This window comes from Hibiscus syriacus, unplaced genomic scaffold, assembly GCF_006381635.1.
Source record: "Hibiscus syriacus cultivar Baekdansim isolate YM2019G1 unplaced genomic scaffold, ASM638163v2 tig00110279_pilon, whole genome shotgun sequence".
NCBI classification, from domain to species: domain Eukaryota; kingdom Viridiplantae; phylum Streptophyta; class Magnoliopsida; order Malvales; family Malvaceae; genus Hibiscus; species Hibiscus syriacus.
In genome coordinates, this window is record NW_024062659.1 from 392,868 (window position 1) to 412,935 (window position 20,068).

The following is a 20,068-nucleotide window of genomic DNA, read 5'->3' on the forward strand; positions in this document are numbered from 1 at the left end:
TCGAAAACCAAAATCGATCATACCAAAAACATAATGAACTACCTACATAATTTACCCTATTTATTATTATATTATAAGGTTTGTCATATGAACCAATCATATCCAGCCACGTTTCTCAAAACGGTACCCATTGTCTTTTAAGGATAAACCATATAAATGGTCCCTAAACCTTTATAACTTATATTTTAATCATCAAACCTTTTATTTTAGAGTAAATTACAAATTTTATCTGAACTCTAGAAGTTTTTATTTTCCTAATTGAATTTAATACATTGGGCTTTTTTTGTCACTGAACTTTACTCTCTCTTATTTTGGTCGTTCTATCGTTAAATAGTTAACGACAACGACATCGTATACTTAAAAAAAATAAAAGTTTAAGTGTTAAAACGAACCAAAATTGATAATTTAAATACTAAACAAATATATTTTAAAAAAATATCTCGAATTCATGTCTGAATAACCCAGATGTTTATTTCATCCAATTAAATGTTATAATCCACCTTAACTTTGCATTAAAAAGAAAATTAATATCAATCTTATGGCATATGAAAATTTTAAGATCGTTCTGGGATCAAACCCATTGGTCGAGAAGAAGAAAATCATTTTGAGATTCAGATCAGTCTAGCTTAGCGATGACTGCATCGACAACTTCTTGCGTTGAGCTATCACCGCCGAGATCCTTGGTCCGGTACTGGCCCTCCAAGATTATGCGTTTCACTGCATTCTCGAGTCGATCGGCGAAAGAAGGGAACTGTAGATGCCTCAACATCATGGCTGAGGAGAGGAGTAATGCCACCGGATTTGCTGTCTTTTGCTCTACTATCTTTTCTTTCCCCACGTTCCCCGCCGAAGCACCTTGCTCGAACACGGCAAATTCAGCTCCCACATTGCCTACAGTTAAGAGTATTGTTTAATGAAAGCTAGCATTATTACATCCATGCCAACAGAAAATTGCGAAAAACAGAAAGCCAACGCATGTTAATACGATCTGAACACATTGTCGAGTAATTGATACCTCCAGGCATGACACCGGTGCCTCCGGCTATACCGGCTGCTGTATTTGCAACAAGATTTCCATAAAGATTAGGAGTAACCTAAACACAAACAAAGAATGTTAAACACCACCAGACAAATAACATAGAAGGGACGATGCAACATAAAAGAAAGTTGCAAAAATCTCATGGGCAATAAAGATGTCAAAAACCGTAAATTTCCGATTCAAAGTCGAGATATTTGGGAGTCTCCACGATTATCTATATCTTCATGTTGAACAATTTTAAGACATTGTATGTATCACAAGAATACACAGAAAACACAGGCTGGTTATATCACACAATCAAAAAGAACTTTCAAAGGATCATATTCTAAGTACCATTTATCAATATTAACCTATGTTATTCGGACTCGGAGGAGAGAGTTGATTATATTGACATATATACAAGTTGGAACGGCGGAAGGCCATATATAGGGAAGAAAGTTTGCTTTCATCGGTCAGTATGTGAATTGCTAAAAGCTCTAAGACAATTGAGAGTTTCAGCAATCGATCTATAGTTCTATCCCACTCCCGATTCTCTCTCCTTCAATCGAGCCAGTTGAGAGTTCAATTTCAATTGATAAATCGAGCAAGTAGGCAGGAAGGTAAGGTTGCTAGTGCAGAAAGATCGTTCAAGCAAAGCAGCAGTCGTTTAACATATATAAAGCAACGCTAGTGCTCGATACCGGTATGTCCAATTCTGCCAAGGTTTTCTACATATTCTAAAGGTCCTTTTTTTGATAAGAATATTCTAAAGGTCCTTCAACGGCTATATCTTTAAACTCGTGTTCAAACATGCATCGGCCACAGGGACAAATCGAATAACAAGATATATACCAGAGAAGACGATCAAAACACCTAACTAGCCAATTATATATGCAATATCATTATTCAAAAACTTCCCCAAGTAAAGGAATTCATATACCATGACATCAAATTGCTCCGGTTTCGAAACGAGTTGCATACAGCAATTGTCCACAATGATTTCGTTATACTTGATGCCCGGATACTTAGTTGCTACTTCACGGCAAGACTCCAAGAACAACCCATCAGCAAGCTTCATAATATTGGCCTTATGAACAGCAGTAACCTTCTTTCGATTGTTCAAATAAGCATACTCGAATGCATATTTCGCAATCCGCTCGGAACAGAACTTGGTTATAACCTGTAACAAAAAAAAGATTACCCAGCATGAAAATTTTCAATTTTTTTCATAAGAAAAACAATTCAATTCCCCTTGGTTTACTCACCTTAAGGCTCTCGACGACGCCGGGCACGACCTCGTGTTCGAGACCAGAGTATTCGCCTTCGGTGTTCTCCCTTATCACGACAATGTCAACGTTCTCGTGTCTGGTGGGTAGTCCCGGTAAGTTACAGCAGTTGACCAAAGAAGCGTATAGATCCAGTTCTTTTCTCAGTTGCATATTCAAAGAACTGACTCCGCCTCCCATGGGCGTTTTCAGGCCGCCTTTAAGACAAACCTTGTTCTTCCTTATCGAATCCATGACTTCCGGCGTCACCCGCTTCATGTCGCCGTGGACTTCGTACTTCTCGAAGTAAACCGGCGCGTGCATCGCCTCCATCACTTGCTCCACCGCGTTCGTCACCAGTGGTCCGATCCCGTCTCCTGGGATTAGGGTCACGGGTCTCGGGGCGCCATCTCCCGGACGGGGCATGTAGGTCACGGTTCGGGTTTGGGTTTTTCCGGCCACAAGGGTTCTCAGAAGAGGAAGTGATCTGCGTGACGCGGCCATTGTTATGGCGGCGGAGGTTGGGGATCTTGGGAGTTTCCGACGATCGAATTAGGGTTTTGAGTATTGAGAGAGAATTGAGAGAAAAGGCCTCAAAGAGGAGTTGCAGAAAGTTCCACTGACTACCAGGAAAAGTAAAGGAAGAGAGAAGTGATAAATTTGCAACATAGTGCTTATAATTTAATGAGTATTTTCTTTTGGCACGTAGCTTTTATAGACCCGTAATTTGTAAGGTGACATATTTTGACTTCGAGCCTACTAAAAATTATGCTTTTCCATGTTTATCATAATATTTCCGAGTTCGTGTCTTTTAGATTTAAGGGTAAACTATACATTTAGTATTTAAACTATTAATTTTAGTATGTTTTAGTATCTAAACTTTTAATATTTTCAAAAGTATACTTAATGTTTAGTTTTTATTTCATTTTAGTACTCGCTATCAGAAACTTAACGTGTTTAGTGTCTAAACTATCAATTTCAGCCTGATTTATTACCAAAACTTTCATTTTTTTTTGAAAAAATTAACGTTAAATTTTGAACGGGTACTAAAATAAAATAAAAAAATAATTTTTTTAACGGCATGTACTAAAATGAAACAAAAACTAAACGTTAGGTATAGTTTTGAAAAAATTAAAAGTTTAGATACTAATACGGATAAAAAAATATAATTTAGATACTAAAAGCGTAATTTACCCTAGATTTAATTTTTTTTAAAGATTTGTATTATTTTATATTTAGATTATTCGAGTTTATCATTTATCAGATATATTATTCTAATTTCAAGTTATTTTAATTTAATATTTAAAAAATTTATTTAATCCTAAATTAATATCTATTTATTTTTTAATATTATAGTCTAGTCCCTTAGTTGTTTCTAAGTTATATTTTTATTAAACTACCCACAATCAGTTGGTCTAGTGGGATGAGGCACTAGATCCCTTAAGCAATGTCAGGGGTTCGAATCCTAACGTTTGCGAATGGAGCAAACTGGGTTGGGAGGGTCGCCCTCACCTATGCAGTACCCGATCTGGATTAATCGGTCAATAGATCGGATACGAGTAATTAATTAAAAAAATATTATTTATATATATATATATATATATATATATATATATATATATATATTCATAATAATATATAGACTATCTAAATTTTAATTTGTATAATCTTATCTTTTGATAATATACTTTATATAATACTATCTTTACTTTTTTTACATTAAAATAGACAATATCCTTTAATATTACACAACTTATGTATCATATAATTTTTATTAAAGAAACATATTAGAATGTAATAAAAACTATTAATAAGAATGCTAAACTTGAGCTTTATTTAAAAGATTTATAATTTTTTAATAATATAAAAGGGTTATAAAATAATATTTATTAAAGAAATGATAATATATATTTTTTATTAATAAAATTATTCGAACTTAAATTCTCTATAAAGGTCCACATTCATTTTATCACTGAATAAAAAAATTCGGGAATTTGGTATCTCTATCTAAAATGATAAATTCCATTCAATTTCAATGGGGTCACACAGTTCAGTGGAATGTCCTTGATTATCTTCATAGGATTCACACGGGTAAACTGCACATTTAATACCTAAATAATTAGTTTTAACCTATTTTAATACCTAAACTTACAATTTCTTCAAAATCATACTTAACATTTAATTTTCATTCCACTTTTGAACTCCAATATTAAAACTTAACGCGTTTAGTACCTAAATTATCAATTTCGATCCGTTATAATACCTAAACTTTCAATATCGATCCGTTTTAGTACCTAAACTTTTAACTTTTTTCAAAACTTAATGTTAAATTTTAAACAGAAATACTAGAATGAAATAAAAACTAAATTTCAAGTATGATTTTAAAAAATTAGAATTTTAAGTACTAAAATAGATTAAAATTGATAGTTTAGATACTAACCACAATTCACCTGATTTTCACTCCTGTTGGAATATAACACAACCCTAAATCCAAATGACGTCATTTTATTTTTCGGATAAATAAATAATATAGTATATATTTCGCTAATGGGTGTTAAATTGTTCTTTGACACAGATGCATGTTCAAAATTTGTTGAAAGTGGTATAAAACAGATCTACAGCTTCGTTTGGCAAAACATGGCATGGTCCACAACACAGCCTCCTCAACTGTCCCGGAAAATATCTCCGACTAAGACGAAGAGGGAGAAATCAAATCAAAAAAGGCCCCGAGCATCAGTTTCTGCAAAAAATGGACCGTTGGTTGAAGGCGGGTGAGTCGGTGACACCGCACCGAGGGAAGCAGACCTACCCATCTTGGCCACCGGATTCAAAAGCTCAAATACATTTTCATGTCTCAATCCATCCAAAAGTACATATATCTGGTTCCCTTGATGCAGCCCTTCGACTCTACAGGTCAGTTATCCGCAATAACCTGTCGATACACGATGTAACATAAAACACTTAAAACACGAGTATGAAACACGATATAGCATTGTTGTTTTGATCAGGGAGTAAGGATGCCACAACTAGCTGTACTCGGATTCTTGGAGAGTAAATGAGATGCAGATGGATAGCAGGGCTTCTCGATGGAACATTCAAGCTACCGAGCATTAAACAGATGGAAAAAGATATAAAACAATGGAACATACTTGGGAGGATACTATCGTATAAAGTGCATCAGTGCATTGCATATAAGGCGTGTTTAATAAACCGTGTACCATAATCGTGAGTTCATGTTTTGTTTAAGATCTAATGTACCTATTTCGCGTCATGTTTTAGATAATTTTTCATATCATAATCGAATTTATAAAGTTTTACCGGAACCGTTTCAACAAAAGCAGTTCAAACAATGATGATCTAGGTACTGAGGTTTTTATGAACATACACTAAGCTCACTTCTCTCCAAGTCCTTGTGCAGGAACCACCAAGGCCCGGTTTTCGATAGTATTCTGTAAAAACAAGCATATAATCAAAGATGCATAAATATTAGAATCCGTTGGCACAAAAATTTGTGTTTCGCAATACTTTAATGTCTTTAGACTCGGTCTTGGAAAAATAGAACATAGCTCGTAACATAAAATTCGTTCTTAAAAATTTTACCTGACAAATCCTGCTGTCATCCGCAGAGCCATAAATAGAGTTAAGCCCAACCAAACCCCTCGAAGACCGAGAGTCTTTGGGGCAAAGAGCAAAAATGCAGAAGAGACAGCACTCAGCAACATCTGGAGATCACATAACATACATGTTAGAAAAAGCAATCTATTTTTTTGTATCTAAAATTAGTCACTGATATTTTCAATAGGCATACCATAGAACAAGCTGCATAAGGAAAGTCCGACACGCCATAATGGAGACCATCAAATATAAACGCCAAGGCATTTATAGGTTGACTAGCACTGACGAACTACAATAATTTTATAAGAAATCGTTATACTGATCCGAGGACAACCATAAATGCAGAAGCAAAACAAAGGGACAAGCTTACTGGATTTTAATTTGAATACTTACCAGCACTCCAGTTCTAACAATCGCTAGAACTTCAGCATCTTTTGTGAACAAGGTCGCTAAAGAACTAAATGACACACCTAGGATTGCAGCCAACGAAATACCAGTGACAACCCCTATCTGTAAAGCCACGTGCATCAAGTTAGTGATTTGTATATCGCAAGCCAGATATCAACATAATAATTGGTGATAACAATTATGGGGAAATCCTGGTAAAAGCTTACTTTCAACACAAAGTCGGCAACTTCCTTCACAGTTTGTAGGTCGCCTTTAGATACGTAACTTGCAATCAATGCCTACAATAAGAAAAACGTCAGAAAGAAGGGCGGCATTATTCCTCGCTAATCTAGACAAGCAAAATAATGGTTTAGTCTGTGAGCACTAGTTTGTAACCATAAGGATTTGAATTTAGGGGCTCTCTCTCTGATTTTGATGATTGTTTTGGTTAAAATCTCAATAGGTAATATGAGTAAATGCGAATAAGTTACAGATATCCCCCCCGGAAATTATGTACCTGACCAGATGTTGCAAGCGCATCTGTTAGAAGAGATACAGCAAGCCATACTTGCATGCATATCTGATGCGCAGCCATGGGCAGTGAACCTTGACGAGCAGCCATAGAAGTCCCCAGAGTCATTGTTATTAATACTGAAAGAGTTCTTCCAATAAGAAAACCACCTGTAAAAACCATTTTCTGTAAGAAAATAAATAACTTAAAAATATATAGTCACCCAAGAACATAAATGTTAGACATCCTAAGCACACAAAGGATTATAAAATGGAGGGATACAATCAGAATAAAAAAAATTGTTCTCCACAGGCACATAGCACAATCTTTTCTTTTGAAACTAGTAAAAAAATTACCCGATTTTATGTAGCCACCAAATTGCAATTCCCCAATCTTTGGGGGCAATAATACAACTTTCTTGTTTAAATGCCTAATCATCAGAAAGGCAACAATGTACCTGACACAAGAAGATATTGTAGTATCATTTCCATGGAAACAAATCATTGAAGGGAAGAAGCAAATTAATGCCCAAAGCAGACTTGCATACTGAGATAAAACAGTAGAGAGAGCTGCCCCAGTCACACCCATTCGAAAGCCAAACATAAGTATGGGGAAAAAGAAGATGGATAATCCATTACCAACACCTGCATTAGAAGCAACTACACTAATTAGTCAAAAAAAGAAGAGGGATATCACAAAAGAGAAACCTAACACATTTATCATTAATACTGGAAAAAAGAAGTAACAAAGAACTACTGCATGCTTTAGACATATTGAATTCTCCCTTTCTTTTATACCACTAAAAGTGCTTCAATCTTCATAGTAACACTTAAAAGATGATAAATGATGTGGGGGAGGTGTGGGTTGGGGGGAAGGAGGAGGCAAGCAATCCGAACACACACATACAAGATTCGGTCAACCAGAAGAGTTAAAAGACCAAGAGAAACATAGATCATAATCAGTCTAAAATATTATAGACCATAAGTGGTTCTATTCCAATGGATAAATAATTACAAATTAACACATGTTAGGTCCTGATATACCCCTCCAACAACACCCAGAGAATGAAAAAGAAGGGAAGGACCAAAAAAGAGGAAAAGGTAAATTCCAAAACTATTACACAGATTTTTGCATCCTCGTGTCAGATTTATAGATCATCACTTAAATTTTAAATGATTTCTACACACTTAATGTTACTGATCATTGAAAGTCTATGAATCAGCTAGCTTCTTCTGCAGCTAAATGGTAAAGGAAGTTTGTTGACTTAAATTACAATCCATGTATTCTAATGTACGTGTTCAACAAAAAGTAAGTTTGTAAACCAAAATTACATTCCATGTATTCAAAGGTATGTGTTCAACAAAAAGTAAAGTAAACACAAACATAGCTCATTCCAGGCACAGCCCTTCCAAATGCTTACCTAAACAGAAAACAGGCGTCTGTGTATCTTTAAAACCACGAAAAATTCCTTGAAGAGCCAAAGAGATTACCACAGCAGGAGCCCCAAGAGCTCTAAGCGAAAGAAAATGTTTTGCCGGAACATGCATATCTGATGTCTGTTAAGAGGAGAAAAACAAGACAAGAAGCTTCAACATTAATAGCTAGCAGTATTTTAGCAAAGGAGGAACAGGAGAAAGATGACTAAAAAACAAAGAAAAATAAATCTACAATAAACCTAAACTTACTGAGGGTACTCCCATCAACTTAAGAAACAATCCAGATCCAAGAGATAATGCCAAAGCCTCAATGATGCCAATAAAAATTGCTAGAAGTAAAGCAGTGGACACTGATGATAATTGTTTTCTTTCAAGAGTCTTACCATTAGTACTCTCAGCTTCAAAATGAGAATTCAAATAGCCAAAGATCATGTGAAAATGTTCAATCATGTACATAAGTCAGGTAACATAAACTAGTGACAAGATTCACCAAAAACCAGCATGCAGCACCTATCTCTAAAATTTCACCTGCTGACAAATTTTCAATAGCATTCCTAGAGATGTCTTCAGCAACAAAGGAAGTCGCAACACTGAAGAGAGGAATATTGAACAACTTTGATACCACATTAAAAATCGATACAGAAACACCTGCAGAAGCTAATGCCATGGAACCTGCCAAAATAACAAAGAAACATCTCCATAAATATGATAAACCACTGGTTTCAAAAGTTGAGGAAGATTTTATCAATTTTCAAAATTCCAATTACATGAAACTGCACAAAATTAGCATAAACATACAAAATTATATTTTGAAGTTGTGTGCTGCAATTTGCAACAGAGAATACGAGTAATACACCCGTGCTTATAGAGAAGCATATCCTTCAGAAAACTATGATTATATCAAAAGACTAACAAATAAATCACAAGAAAAGAAACTGCTAAATATTTAGTCTATCGCCAAAGAACAAATGTTGTTTGCATGATCACATCAAATAACAAAAAGAAGGAAAATATAATTATTTTAGTGATTAAATCAATGGAACAAACTTAAAATTAAATTCATACTATATCTTCCAATGTATGCTGTCTCCATCAGTTGTGCAAAGGGATCAATAGCCTGTCCAGCAATCGCAGGCAGAGAAAGCATAATAAGTTCTCTCTTCACATCCACAGAAGTTTCTGTCACCTCACTGCATAGTGAAAATTCAAAGTTCACAGTACTGAAACTATTCTTGCATTTCATGATGATAGCATGAATGATACATGATTTTACAAAGTCGACTTATTTCACTTCCTCTATTCCTTAAAGCTCTATCTTACCACTATGCTAGAAGGGGAAGAAAACATTATATTCCAGAAATCAATCAATATGATTTTCATAACAATTACACAAACCGAACTACATCAAAACTTTAACAACATAACTATAAAATAATGAGACAATGTGTCACAAAAATCTTACTGGGCATCAACATTTTCAATTGCAATTGAACTTATCCGGGCAGTATCCTCTTGTTCATTCAACGTAATTCTCTCCTCGGCATCTTGCACACCAAAACCAGAACCTAACTGACTGTGAAGCTCTGGAGAACAGTGTCTTCTATGTGTCAGTAATGGCGACAACAATGAATTTCTATGCACTGCAGATAGGTGGCAGCTTCTCCGATCATCTTTGTAGCCTAGTTCCTTCCTAAATCTACAAATTTCATGCTGGTTTAACAAAGAATGAAAACTCGTATACTTATTTATCCTGTTCCATTCCTTTCTATGTGTCAGTCCACTTGAAATTGCGGAACCTCTGAAACATGTCTGTGCCATTCCACACGATTATCAGTTTTATAATCTACCAGACCTGAAAAAGACAATGAAAAAATTAGCTAAAAATCAAGTAATTCTTAATTTCCAAATGTTAGCAAAGCAAGATAAGCGGAAGGAACAAAATAAACAAATAAACGAAAATTCATCGAATAACACAAGCATATAAAATAACAAAGAATTAAACAAAGAGAAACGAGCGAAACAGAGCAAACCGCGAAAATAACCGAATTTCACGATATATTTCCAACATGCAATTACGAAACCGAATTTCTCTTCACAGAGCCTAGAGAATTTTTCTCTTTGGTTCTCGAGAAAAAAAACGAAGCAGCTGTAACATGAAATTACGGAAACGACGAGAAATCACGTTAGGAAATAAATTAAAAAAAAGGAAAGAAAATTACCTGTTCTAGAGGAAGTGAGTGAGTAGCGGTGGAGAAAGTTAAGGTCAAATTAAGAAGCTAAAATCATGAAATTGAACCGTCTAAAGCGGTGCATCGAATCATCGCCATTGATAAACTACGGAGACGTAGTTTCAAATTTAAAAAAAAAAACACTAGGGAAGTGAATCCGATAACCCAACTGTGGGCGTCGATTTCAATCTACGGTTCATTTGGGACTTCCTTTTCTTCGGCCCACTGTATTTTGAGCCTGTTAGCTTAGAGCCAAGCAAAGGGGTTAATGACGTTGGAGGTCCGCAAAGTGTAGTTTTAATTTCTATTAGTCCTAAAACTTTTAAATATTTTAGGCAAAATACGCATTTAGTACCTAAACTATCAATTTTGGTCCGTTTTAGTACCCAAACTTTCAATTTTTTCAAAATCATACCTAACTAAACGTGTTTAGTACCCGTTGCTAAAAACTTAACGTGTTTAGTACCTAAAGTATCAATTTTAGTCCATTTTAGTACCTAAACTTTTAATTTTTTTCAAAATTTAATGTTAAATTTTGAACGAGATACTAAAATGAAACAAAAACTAAACTTTAGGTATGATTTTGAAATTAAAAGTTTAGGTACTTAAATAGATCAAAAACTGGTAGTTTGAATATTAAACACGTAATTTACTTAGTAGAAGTATAAATATACTAATAACAATATATTTTTAAACATCTAATTTATTCTAAAATTATTAGATTGACGAAAGAAATTGATTAAAATGATAATGATAGTACCAGAAATAAATTGGAGTGATATGATAGGTAGGGACTGATTTGGAATCCAAACTATGCTTTAAGTACATTTGGTAGATAACCCTAAAATAAAAATAGGCTAAATAACATATTTAGTACTTAAACTATCAATTTTGATATATTTTAGTACCTAAACTTTCAAATTTTTTTAAAAATCATTCCTAAAGTCTAGTTTTTGCTTTATCTTAGTAACTTGATCAAAAAATTTTAGCATTAATTTTGAAAATTTGAAAGATTAGGTACTAAAACGGACCAAGATTGATAGTTTAGGTACTAAACGTGTTAAGCTTTTAACGATGAGGTACTAAAATGAAATAAAAACTAAATGTTAGGTATGATTTTGAAAAAATTAAAAGTTTAGGTACTAAAGTGAACCAAAATTGATAGTTTAAATACTAAATATATAATTTACCCTATAAATAATAATCTAATTTATTTCTTATGTGTTAACAATTTTTAAAAATAATTATATTTGAATACATTGAGTGATCTCTTTGGTTAGGAGTATTATTTTCCTTTGAGGTCTAAAGTTTGAACAATTTATGTCTGCAGGATATGTATATGTTATCAATGGTTTAGAAAGATTATAAAGAGTAGAGATATTACATTGTAATCAATCCAAACTAAGGATGGGCATGGGACTCGATCCCGACGGGTTCCGACCCGACCTGATCGGGTTATATTTTTTAAAAAAAATTGGGGTTGGGTTGGGTCGGGCTTTTTAAAGTGATGTTCGGGTCGGGTTTAGGGTGAAAAATACCTGACCCGACCCAAAAAAATATTGTAATTTTACCTTATATATTTAGTGATAATTGTAATAATACCCCTCTATATTATTTTCTTTCAATTAAATCCCTATTTTTATTGAATAAACATAATATTTTTAATAAATATATTATTTCGGATTGAGTCAAATTCGAACTTTATCTCAAAAAATTGGATCAGTTCGGATTAGGTTGAAAGGGTATATTTTCGAGTCGAGTTCGAGCCAAATTATGGTCAATTTCGGGTTGAGTGGAGTATTTAAAATTTTCGGGTCCGGTCGGGTGGACCAAAAATCCAACCCGACCCATGCTCATCCCTAGTCCAAACTATTCAAAATAAAGATATAACATTATAATTTTAGTTTTTTTACGTATATAATTATCAAAATTTAAAATTATCATATATTTTAGATTTAGACCCTTGAAAATTTAAGATTATCGTATATTTTATGTTTTTTTAAGTACTTTCTATTGAAAATCTGTTTTCGCCCTTTAAAATTTAGTGAGTTCAAGTTTATCCCCTAAAATTCTAAAAATTCAAATTCACCCCTAACATAAAATTCTATCTCCGTCACAAGATGCAACATCCAAGGGCCACAGGTTCGAAAGCATGTAAACACATATTATCTAGTTCCAATGTTACATTCTTCGTGCTTACACTAACAAGAAAACAGTAATAACTTTGACCTATCAACAATTTGAAGGACTAAAGATAAAAAAGGAGCAATCCTTGCATTAACCGAACAAAATGTACATCATGATAGTCACTTTTCTTCCAGTCGCCGAAGAACAGATTCAGCAAAGCTTTGTTGTCTGCGAAGTGCAACAATAACCCGTTTAGAATACCATTCGTAGATCGAAAGACGTCAACGTAAATAATGAACAGCATTCTTAGTTATTGATAACAAATACACATCTGACACCACTGTTTGAGTTACTCACGAGTTTTTCGAGTCGAATATCAAGTAGCTCGTTTTGGCTCGTTAAGAGTTTGAGTAGAGTCCATTCGATTCGAGAGTTGACCGAATTTTGACCGACTCGATCTCGAGTAACTCGCGATCTGTCTCCTCTCATTTACAACCCCTGATGAGACGTTAGATTTCTTAAACAAGACTCGTAGTTTGAATCTTAGTGTTATAAATGAAGAAAATTAGGTTGAGAAGATGATCCCATTCAATCTTTAAGATATTCGATTCGAGTTAATTTATATATGAATAAAGATACTAATAATTATTAAAATAATGAATTCAATTATGTTTCATAAAAAAAAAAATTGTGTCCAATTTTATGCAGAGATGTATCATTTTTGTACACAATTTGGCTAAAAAAAACTTAATAATAATAAGGGTAAACTGTCGAATTGGTCAATATTGTTTTATAGATATTCAGTTTTAACCATCAAATTTAAAAAATAATATTTTAATCACTTACGTTATCTATTTATAATGTTTTAGTCACTTATGTTAGTGATTTATAACATTTTGAAGTAGATATATGGAGTTTGTAACATTTTTTATGAAATAGACATTAGATTCACATTTGAAACGTCAGAAGGAATGAACTGCAACTTTTAAGGTTCAACTATTGTCAACGACGACGGTCAAATTGATATTTTATCTGAAGTTTAAAAATAATGTTCAACGGTCAAATTAAAAATTAGTTCTTTTTTATTAAAATGTCGTGTCATTAAACTAACAACATTTAACATCACAGTGACCAAAACGTTATAAATCTATAATGTAAGTGAGCAAATCATTATAAATAGATAATGTAGGTGATCAAAATGTACTAAACATTATTTTATTTGACCCGATTAAAAATTAATCCGGCGGTTGGAAATACAAGTAAACATATGAAATCAACTCAATACAAGAGGATAATCTTTGGACTAAGTTAGCCAAAACCCGAACGAAGTCTCAATAAAGGACCAAATTGAATAAACAACAAATATATAAGGCAAATTGTCATCTTGCTAATGAATCACAGTCACCTTATACTCAACAATGGCATCACCGGTCGTGAAATTGACGTAGTAAGTCTTAAGTTGTGCATATCCCTGTGCCATTCTGAACTTTCCCCTCCCTCCGACCACCGCGAGCTCGCGCTCCGTTTGGCTAACCGGATTCCTCGAGAATATACTGATGGAGCTGCCATTGAATTCGCCTACCGTAAACCCGAAGTCCATGTAGACCGTAAGGCACGAAACTTCTCTGCCAGTCGACACCCAGAGGCCTTGAGCATTCCCGATAACCCTCGACGTTACGTTGGGGCCGATGGTGAGTAGATCATCGGTCGCTACCACAGAGCCGAAGGTGTCGTTGGAGGCGGTCGTCACGTTCGGGCGTGCCACTACGACCGCACTATGTTTTGATTGAAGTTTTCAGACAACTTGTGTTTTGTTTAGGGCAAAGATCGGTTGGCGAATTGATATTGAAGTCAACTGTTTTGGTCTGAATTTTAGTAGGGATAGAGTGGACTTTCATCAAACTTATTTATATCTTATTGTTGTAAATATTTTAATCGAATCAACCGACCGATCGTATACCTTAATAACTATCGATGCTAATATTTTCAAAGATCGGTGATAGTAAAGGTGAAGTATTGTGAATATGTTTTGTCGAATGAAGTAATATCGTTTAGATGATTATTGCATTCTGAATATAGCTTGTTCGTGTTTATGTTGGTTTGTAAGATTGTTTTATTTATTAAGGTGTTATGAATTTTGTAATGAGTTTTGTTATCATATGTTGTGAGAATATGTCTATGTAGACGTTTCTTCTATAACCTTAATTACAATCATGTGCTCTTTTGTTTTTGGGTGGTCTAAGTATTTAGTATCAAACTATTAATTTTGGTTGTTTTAGTATCTAAATTTTTAAATTTTTTAATATCATACATAACGTTTAGTTTTTGTTTCATTCTAGTATTCTGTCATTAAAAACTAATAGCTTAAGTACTAAACATGTCAAGTTTTTAACGATTTTTTCACATGTAGTATTGTTTTATTGAGTCTCTCGATTATTAAAAATTACAAATGACCATTTAATTACTCGTGTTTTAAACTCATCTTTTTATATTAAAAATTTAATGATATTTTAAAGTAACTACGATAAATTTTGATTCTAAAATCTCAAAATGATCAATTTTTAACGAAAAATGAACTTAAAATATATCTAATAATCGAGTGACCATTTTAAGATTTAACAAAGTAACATTCTATAACCAAAAGAATATTTTATAACTTTTAATAACCGATACTTAATAAAACAGTACCCATAATCGGGATCATTTGTGTACTTTAGACTAAAAAACTGGAAATACTGTCATAGAACACTAACAAATCCTGCTTTTCCTATGCAAATAAAGTCCAGACAGGAATGATAACGTCCCGTTCCCATAGATGCTCAACACATATTAACCAATAAGCATTCGTTGCTTCGAAACAGAAAATAAGAAAGAAAAATGTTTCGACCGATTCTACGTCACGGTTTCGACACATAACTCGACTTTCGGAACAACGGTGATCTTAACTCGGTGAGAAATCAACGACACATTGACAGTTAACGGGACGTAGATTTTCACTTGTCATCTTTAGGCTGCTGCTCATCATCTTCATCCTTCTTTTGTTGCGACTGGTAGCAAGTAAAGGTTGTGATGACAGATCAGTTAACTATTAAGACGACGATCTAAAACACTACATGCATTTCATGCTTAGGTTATGCTAGGTTTAACGAAACCAACCTCGGATTGGCCCGGCAAAGATGCTAGCAGATCTTTCACACTTGGATCGTTTGGGTCGACCCCCGGAAGCTGTAAAAGCAGCAACACATCAGAATATAGGCACTCGCTGGGACTATCTACCTGAATAAGTTAAAACAACCAACAAAATAAAAGGACATACCCAAGGCCAGTTCCTGATCATCATTAGTTTCCTCGGACGTTTGAGCATCACCTGCAGAAGAATCAGATCCAGGGATATTCATGGACAATGCAAGGGCCTGCTTTAGCAAAGCATCATCCTCATCCTGCCATAACATCAATTAGCAAAACCCAATTCGAAACTCCAGTTGTATAGTCCAATGTTAACCGATAGTAATTTGAGGGATGGTGAAATAATAGATAGTAATTCGAACTCAAGGTAATACTTACCATTGGATCAGAAGTTTTTTCAGTAGCAGTTGAAGTTGCATTCTGAGAATCAGACTGTGGTTGGGCTTCCTCTCCTTTCTCTTGTCTACCGGCTTCCTCGGCAGCTCTCTTGGCAGCAGCTTCTCGCCTTGCTCTCTCCTCTTCCATGGAAACCCTTAGAGCAAGAGCCAGCTCGGGATCTATATTTGGATCCACATCAAAACCGAAGTCAGAAACACCGCCAGCTGCAGCCGCTGCAGCAGCAAAATCCATGTCAGAGATGGATGTATGGTTTTATGTTATGAGACGAATTTAAACTTATAAAATTTTAAGGGATGAAAATAAATTTTAGTATAAAATGCATAAAAAAATTTAAAATATATAGTAATTTTAAATTTTCGGAGACAACTACTCTTACCTACCCTTAGCTAAATCGAATATCAAATTCTTCTTCATTGGTAAAGGAATTTAGCTAGTGCGATTATTGAGTGGCTTATTGAATCCGAATTTATAAATAGACGATATATTCTTAAAAAATACAAACATGATCTAAAGGGGCTGCAGATGGAAGATACCTATTATTAAAACTAAGTCAACTATATTCAATCATAACTTCATCTAATGAGTTGAATTATGAGTGTAAACTAGTCGAGTCAAACTTGAATACTACTGAGATCGTTTCGATTCGAAAAGTGTAAAATTGAGTTTAGATCAACGCAAAAACTCACGAGTTTAGAATTATTAAGCTCGACTCGAACTCAAAATAAATAAAAAATTGAAGCTCAGCTCGACGAAAGCTCGCGAACTTAAAATTTTCAAGCTCAATTTGAAATTAAAAATTGAAGCTCGACTTGAGTTCGAAAATTTTTTGAACTTGAAATATTCTCAAACTTAGCTCGATTTAAGCTCAAACCTGAACCTTAAATACATGAAAACCTTATATTATGTATTTTTAAAAACATATAAATATTAATATTATTAATAATTTAATTAAAAAAGTATATATTTATATATTTTTTTGAGTTACTCATGAACTTTTCTAGTCGAGTATCAAGTAGCTTATTTTGGCTCGTTAAGAGTTTGAGTAGAGCCCATTCGATTCGAGAGTTGACCAAATTTTGACCTAATCGATCTTGAGTAACTCGCGATCTGTCTCCTCTCATTTACAACCCCTTATGAGACGTTAGATTTCTTAAACAAGACCCGTAGTTTGAATCTTAGTGTTATAAATGAAGGAAATTAGGTTGAGAAGATGATCTCATTCAATTTTTAAGATATTCGATTTGAGTTAATTTATATATGAATAAAGATACTAATAATTATTAAAAAAATGAATTCAATTATGTTTCATACAAAAAAAAATTGTGTCGAATTTTAAGCAGAGATGTATCATTTTTGTACACAATTTGGCTCAAAAAAACTTAATAATAACAAGGGTAAACTGTCGAATTGGTCAATATTGTTTTATAGATATTCAGTTTTAACCATCAAATTTAAAAAATAATATTTTAATCACTTACGTTATTTACTTATAATGTATTAGTCACTTATGTTAGTGATTTATAACATTTTGAAGTAGAAATATGGAGTTTGTAACATTTTTGATGAAATAGACATTAGATTCACATTTGAAACGTCAGAAGGAATGAACCGCAAAATTTAAGGTTCAACTATTGTCAACGACGACGGTCAAATTGATATTTTATCTGAAGTTTAAAAATAATGTTCAAGAGTCAAATTAAAAATTAGTCCATTTTATTAAAATGTCGTGTCATTAAACTAACAACATTTAACATCACAGTGACCAAAACGTTATAAATCTATAATGTAAGTGAGCAAATCATTATAAATAGATAATGTAGGTGATCAAAATGTACTAAACATTATTTTATTTGACCCGATTAAAAATTAATCCGGCGGTTGTAAATACAAGTAGACATATGAAATCAACTCAATACAAGAGGATAATCTTTGGACTAAGTTAGCCAAAACCCGAACGAAGTCTCAATAAAGGACCAAATTGAATAAACAACAAATATATAAGGCAAATTGTCATCTTGCTAATGAATCACAGTCACCTTATACTCAACAATGGCATCACCGGTCGTGAAATTGACGTAGTAAGTCTTAAGTTGTGCATATCCCTGTGCCATTCTGAACTTTCCCCTCCCTCCGACCACCGCGAGCTCGCGCTCCGTTTGGCTAACCGGATTCCTCGAGAATATACTGATGGAGCTGCCATTGAATTCGCCTACCGTAAACCCGAAGTCCATGTAGACCGTAAGGCACGAAACTTCTCTGCCAGTCGACACCCAGAGGCCTTGAGCATTCCCGATGACGCCCGACGTTACGTTGGGGCCGATGGTGAGTAGATCATCGGTCGCTACCACAGAGCCGAAGGTGTCGTTGGAGGCGGTCGTCACGTTAGGGCGTGCCACTACGACCGCACTTGGGTTTTCGCCGCTCATGATGTCCTGTAAAAAAAAGTGGAGATGGGTTACTTTCTTCGGAGCCGGAACATACGGCTCGGCACCGGAGTAATAGCCTCTGCATGGAGCCACCGCCACTGCGGTGCCGAGAACCAGAACCAAGGCCAATATCAAACTCTTCTCCATCGGTAATGTGATTCAGCTAATGTGATTAATGTTTACATACATAATATCTATCCGAGTTGGTCGGATTTATACAAAAATCATGCTGCATAATGGTAGGTGGTTTTCAATATTAAAAATGAAGTCAACTATGTTTTGATTGAAGTTTTCAGACAACTTGTGTTTTGTTTAGGGCAAAGATCGGTTGGCGAATTGATATTGAAGTCAACTGTTTTGGTCTGAATTTTAGTAGGGATAGAGTGGACTTTCATCAAACTTATTTATATCATATTGTTGTAAATATTTTAATCGAATCAACCGACCGATCGTATACCTTAATAACTATCGATGTGAATATTTTCAAAGATCGGTGATAGTAAAGGTGAAGATTTGTGAATATGTTTTGTCGAATGAAGTAATATCGTTTAGATGATTACTGCATTCTGAATATTTGAAGGGGCGGGTCTCGAAGGTTGTCTGTAAACAATATGGCTTGTTCGTGTTTATGTTCTTTTGTAAGATTGTTTTATTTATTAAGGTGTTAAGAATTTTGTAATGAATTTTGTTATTATATGTTGTGAGAATATGTCTATGTAGACGTTTCTTCTATGACCTTAGTTACAATCATGTGCTCTTTTGTTAAATATTAGTACGAATTAGAGGTTTTTCTTTGAAAATATTTTGAAATGTGAGGAGTCGCCACCAACCATTAAGATGTGATTGAAACACCATAAAATTGGATAATTTTAATAAAACATTTTTATTTTATAAAAATACCGAGTTTGGGGTCATCAAAAACTAGAAATCATGTTCGGGAGTCGATTACGCATAGGGAATGATTAGCACCCCACAACGCCCAAAAATTGATACCTAATTGATTACCCTATATTTAAAAAATTAGAAATCTTGAGTTCAAACTTTATTTAATAAAAATTCACTATGGATGCACAATTGAAAAGGATGTTCGTTTATTTAAGTCAATAGTGTTCACCCCTAGCATGAATGAGGGAGATCAACTATTATTCCCAATAATCGAACATTGCCTTGATTTTAAGAAATCATGACTCAATCTTGAAAAAGATGTCGACCTATTTCGGGAATCATCAGTAGACACCCCCTTAGCATACTTTCGGGAGATATACCATCGACTCCCTAATAAGTGAGCATTGCCTTAGGGTTTTTAAAAAAAATATAATCAAACAATCGATTAAAAGCCTAATTTTACTAGATGAGTAATTTAAGGGATTTCTTACCTAAAGTTGTCAAATTATGTATTTAAGGAATCTAAAGGACTAAATCTAAAATGAGTCTCTAACATTAACCCTAGCTAATTTTATCAACAAATTA

At 34.0% G+C, this 20,068-nt stretch overlaps 4 protein-coding genes across 8 annotated transcripts; all 4 read right to left on the bottom strand.

Annotated features, from left to right (window-relative positions):
* Positions 1–451: 451 nt before the first annotated feature.
* On the bottom strand, positions 452–13,603 carry LOC120115859 (isocitrate dehydrogenase [NAD] regulatory subunit 1, mitochondrial-like). The gene is made up of 6 exons (XM_039136465.1): positions 13,598–13,603; positions 6,300–6,304; positions 2,284–2,803; positions 1,959–2,198; positions 1,016–1,094; positions 452–891 (listed from the first exon to the last, which is right to left on the bottom strand). Exons 3-6 carry the CDS (start codon positions 2,785–2,787, stop codon positions 617–619), a joined length of 1,098 nt encoding a protein of 365 aa, XP_038992396.1. The 5' UTR covers positions 2,788–2,803; positions 6,300–6,304; positions 13,598–13,603; the 3' UTR covers positions 452–616.
* Positions 4,900–10,065, bottom strand: LOC120115857 (protein DETOXIFICATION 45, chloroplastic-like). Of its 5 annotated transcripts, XM_039136463.1 has the most exons (15): positions 9,695–10,038; positions 9,298–9,422; positions 8,761–8,904; positions 8,482–8,630; positions 8,217–8,352; positions 7,344–7,440; positions 7,153–7,253; positions 6,803–6,966; positions 6,513–6,584; positions 6,292–6,408; positions 6,092–6,187; positions 5,884–6,005; positions 5,680–5,732; positions 5,330–5,383; positions 5,199–5,218 (listed from the first exon to the last, which is right to left on the bottom strand). In XM_039136463.1, exons 2-14 carry the CDS (start codon positions 9,377–9,379, stop codon positions 5,379–5,381), a joined length of 1,338 nt encoding a protein of 445 aa, XP_038992394.1. In that variant the 5' UTR covers positions 9,380–9,422; positions 9,695–10,038; the 3' UTR covers positions 5,199–5,218; positions 5,330–5,378. The 5 variants fall into 5 exon arrangements, with proteins under 5 accessions (XP_038992391.1, XP_038992393.1, XP_038992394.1 ...); XM_039136460.1 differs by lacking the exon at positions 5,330–5,383 and having other exon boundaries at positions 4,900–5,215; positions 5,669–5,732; positions 9,695–10,039; XM_039136462.1 differs by lacking the exon at positions 5,330–5,383 and having other exon boundaries at positions 4,902–5,215; positions 9,695–10,037.
* Positions 13,604–15,859: 2,256 nt separating the features above from the next.
* LOC120115975 (26S proteasome non-ATPase regulatory subunit 4 homolog) lies at positions 15,860–16,403 on the bottom strand. Its single transcript, XM_039136570.1, has 2 exons — positions 16,152–16,403; positions 15,860–16,027 (listed from the first exon to the last, which is right to left on the bottom strand). The coding sequence occupies exons 1-2, from the start codon at positions 16,401–16,403 to the stop codon at positions 15,860–15,862; spliced, it is 420 nt and encodes a 139-aa protein (XP_038992501.1).
* A 1,787-nt stretch (positions 16,404–18,190) lies between these two features.
* LOC120115861 (dirigent protein 4-like) lies at positions 18,191–18,745 on the bottom strand. Its single transcript, XM_039136467.1, has one exon. It carries the CDS (start codon positions 18,743–18,745, stop codon positions 18,191–18,193), a length of 555 nt encoding a protein of 184 aa, XP_038992398.1.
* Positions 18,746–20,068: the final 1,323 nt, after the last annotated feature.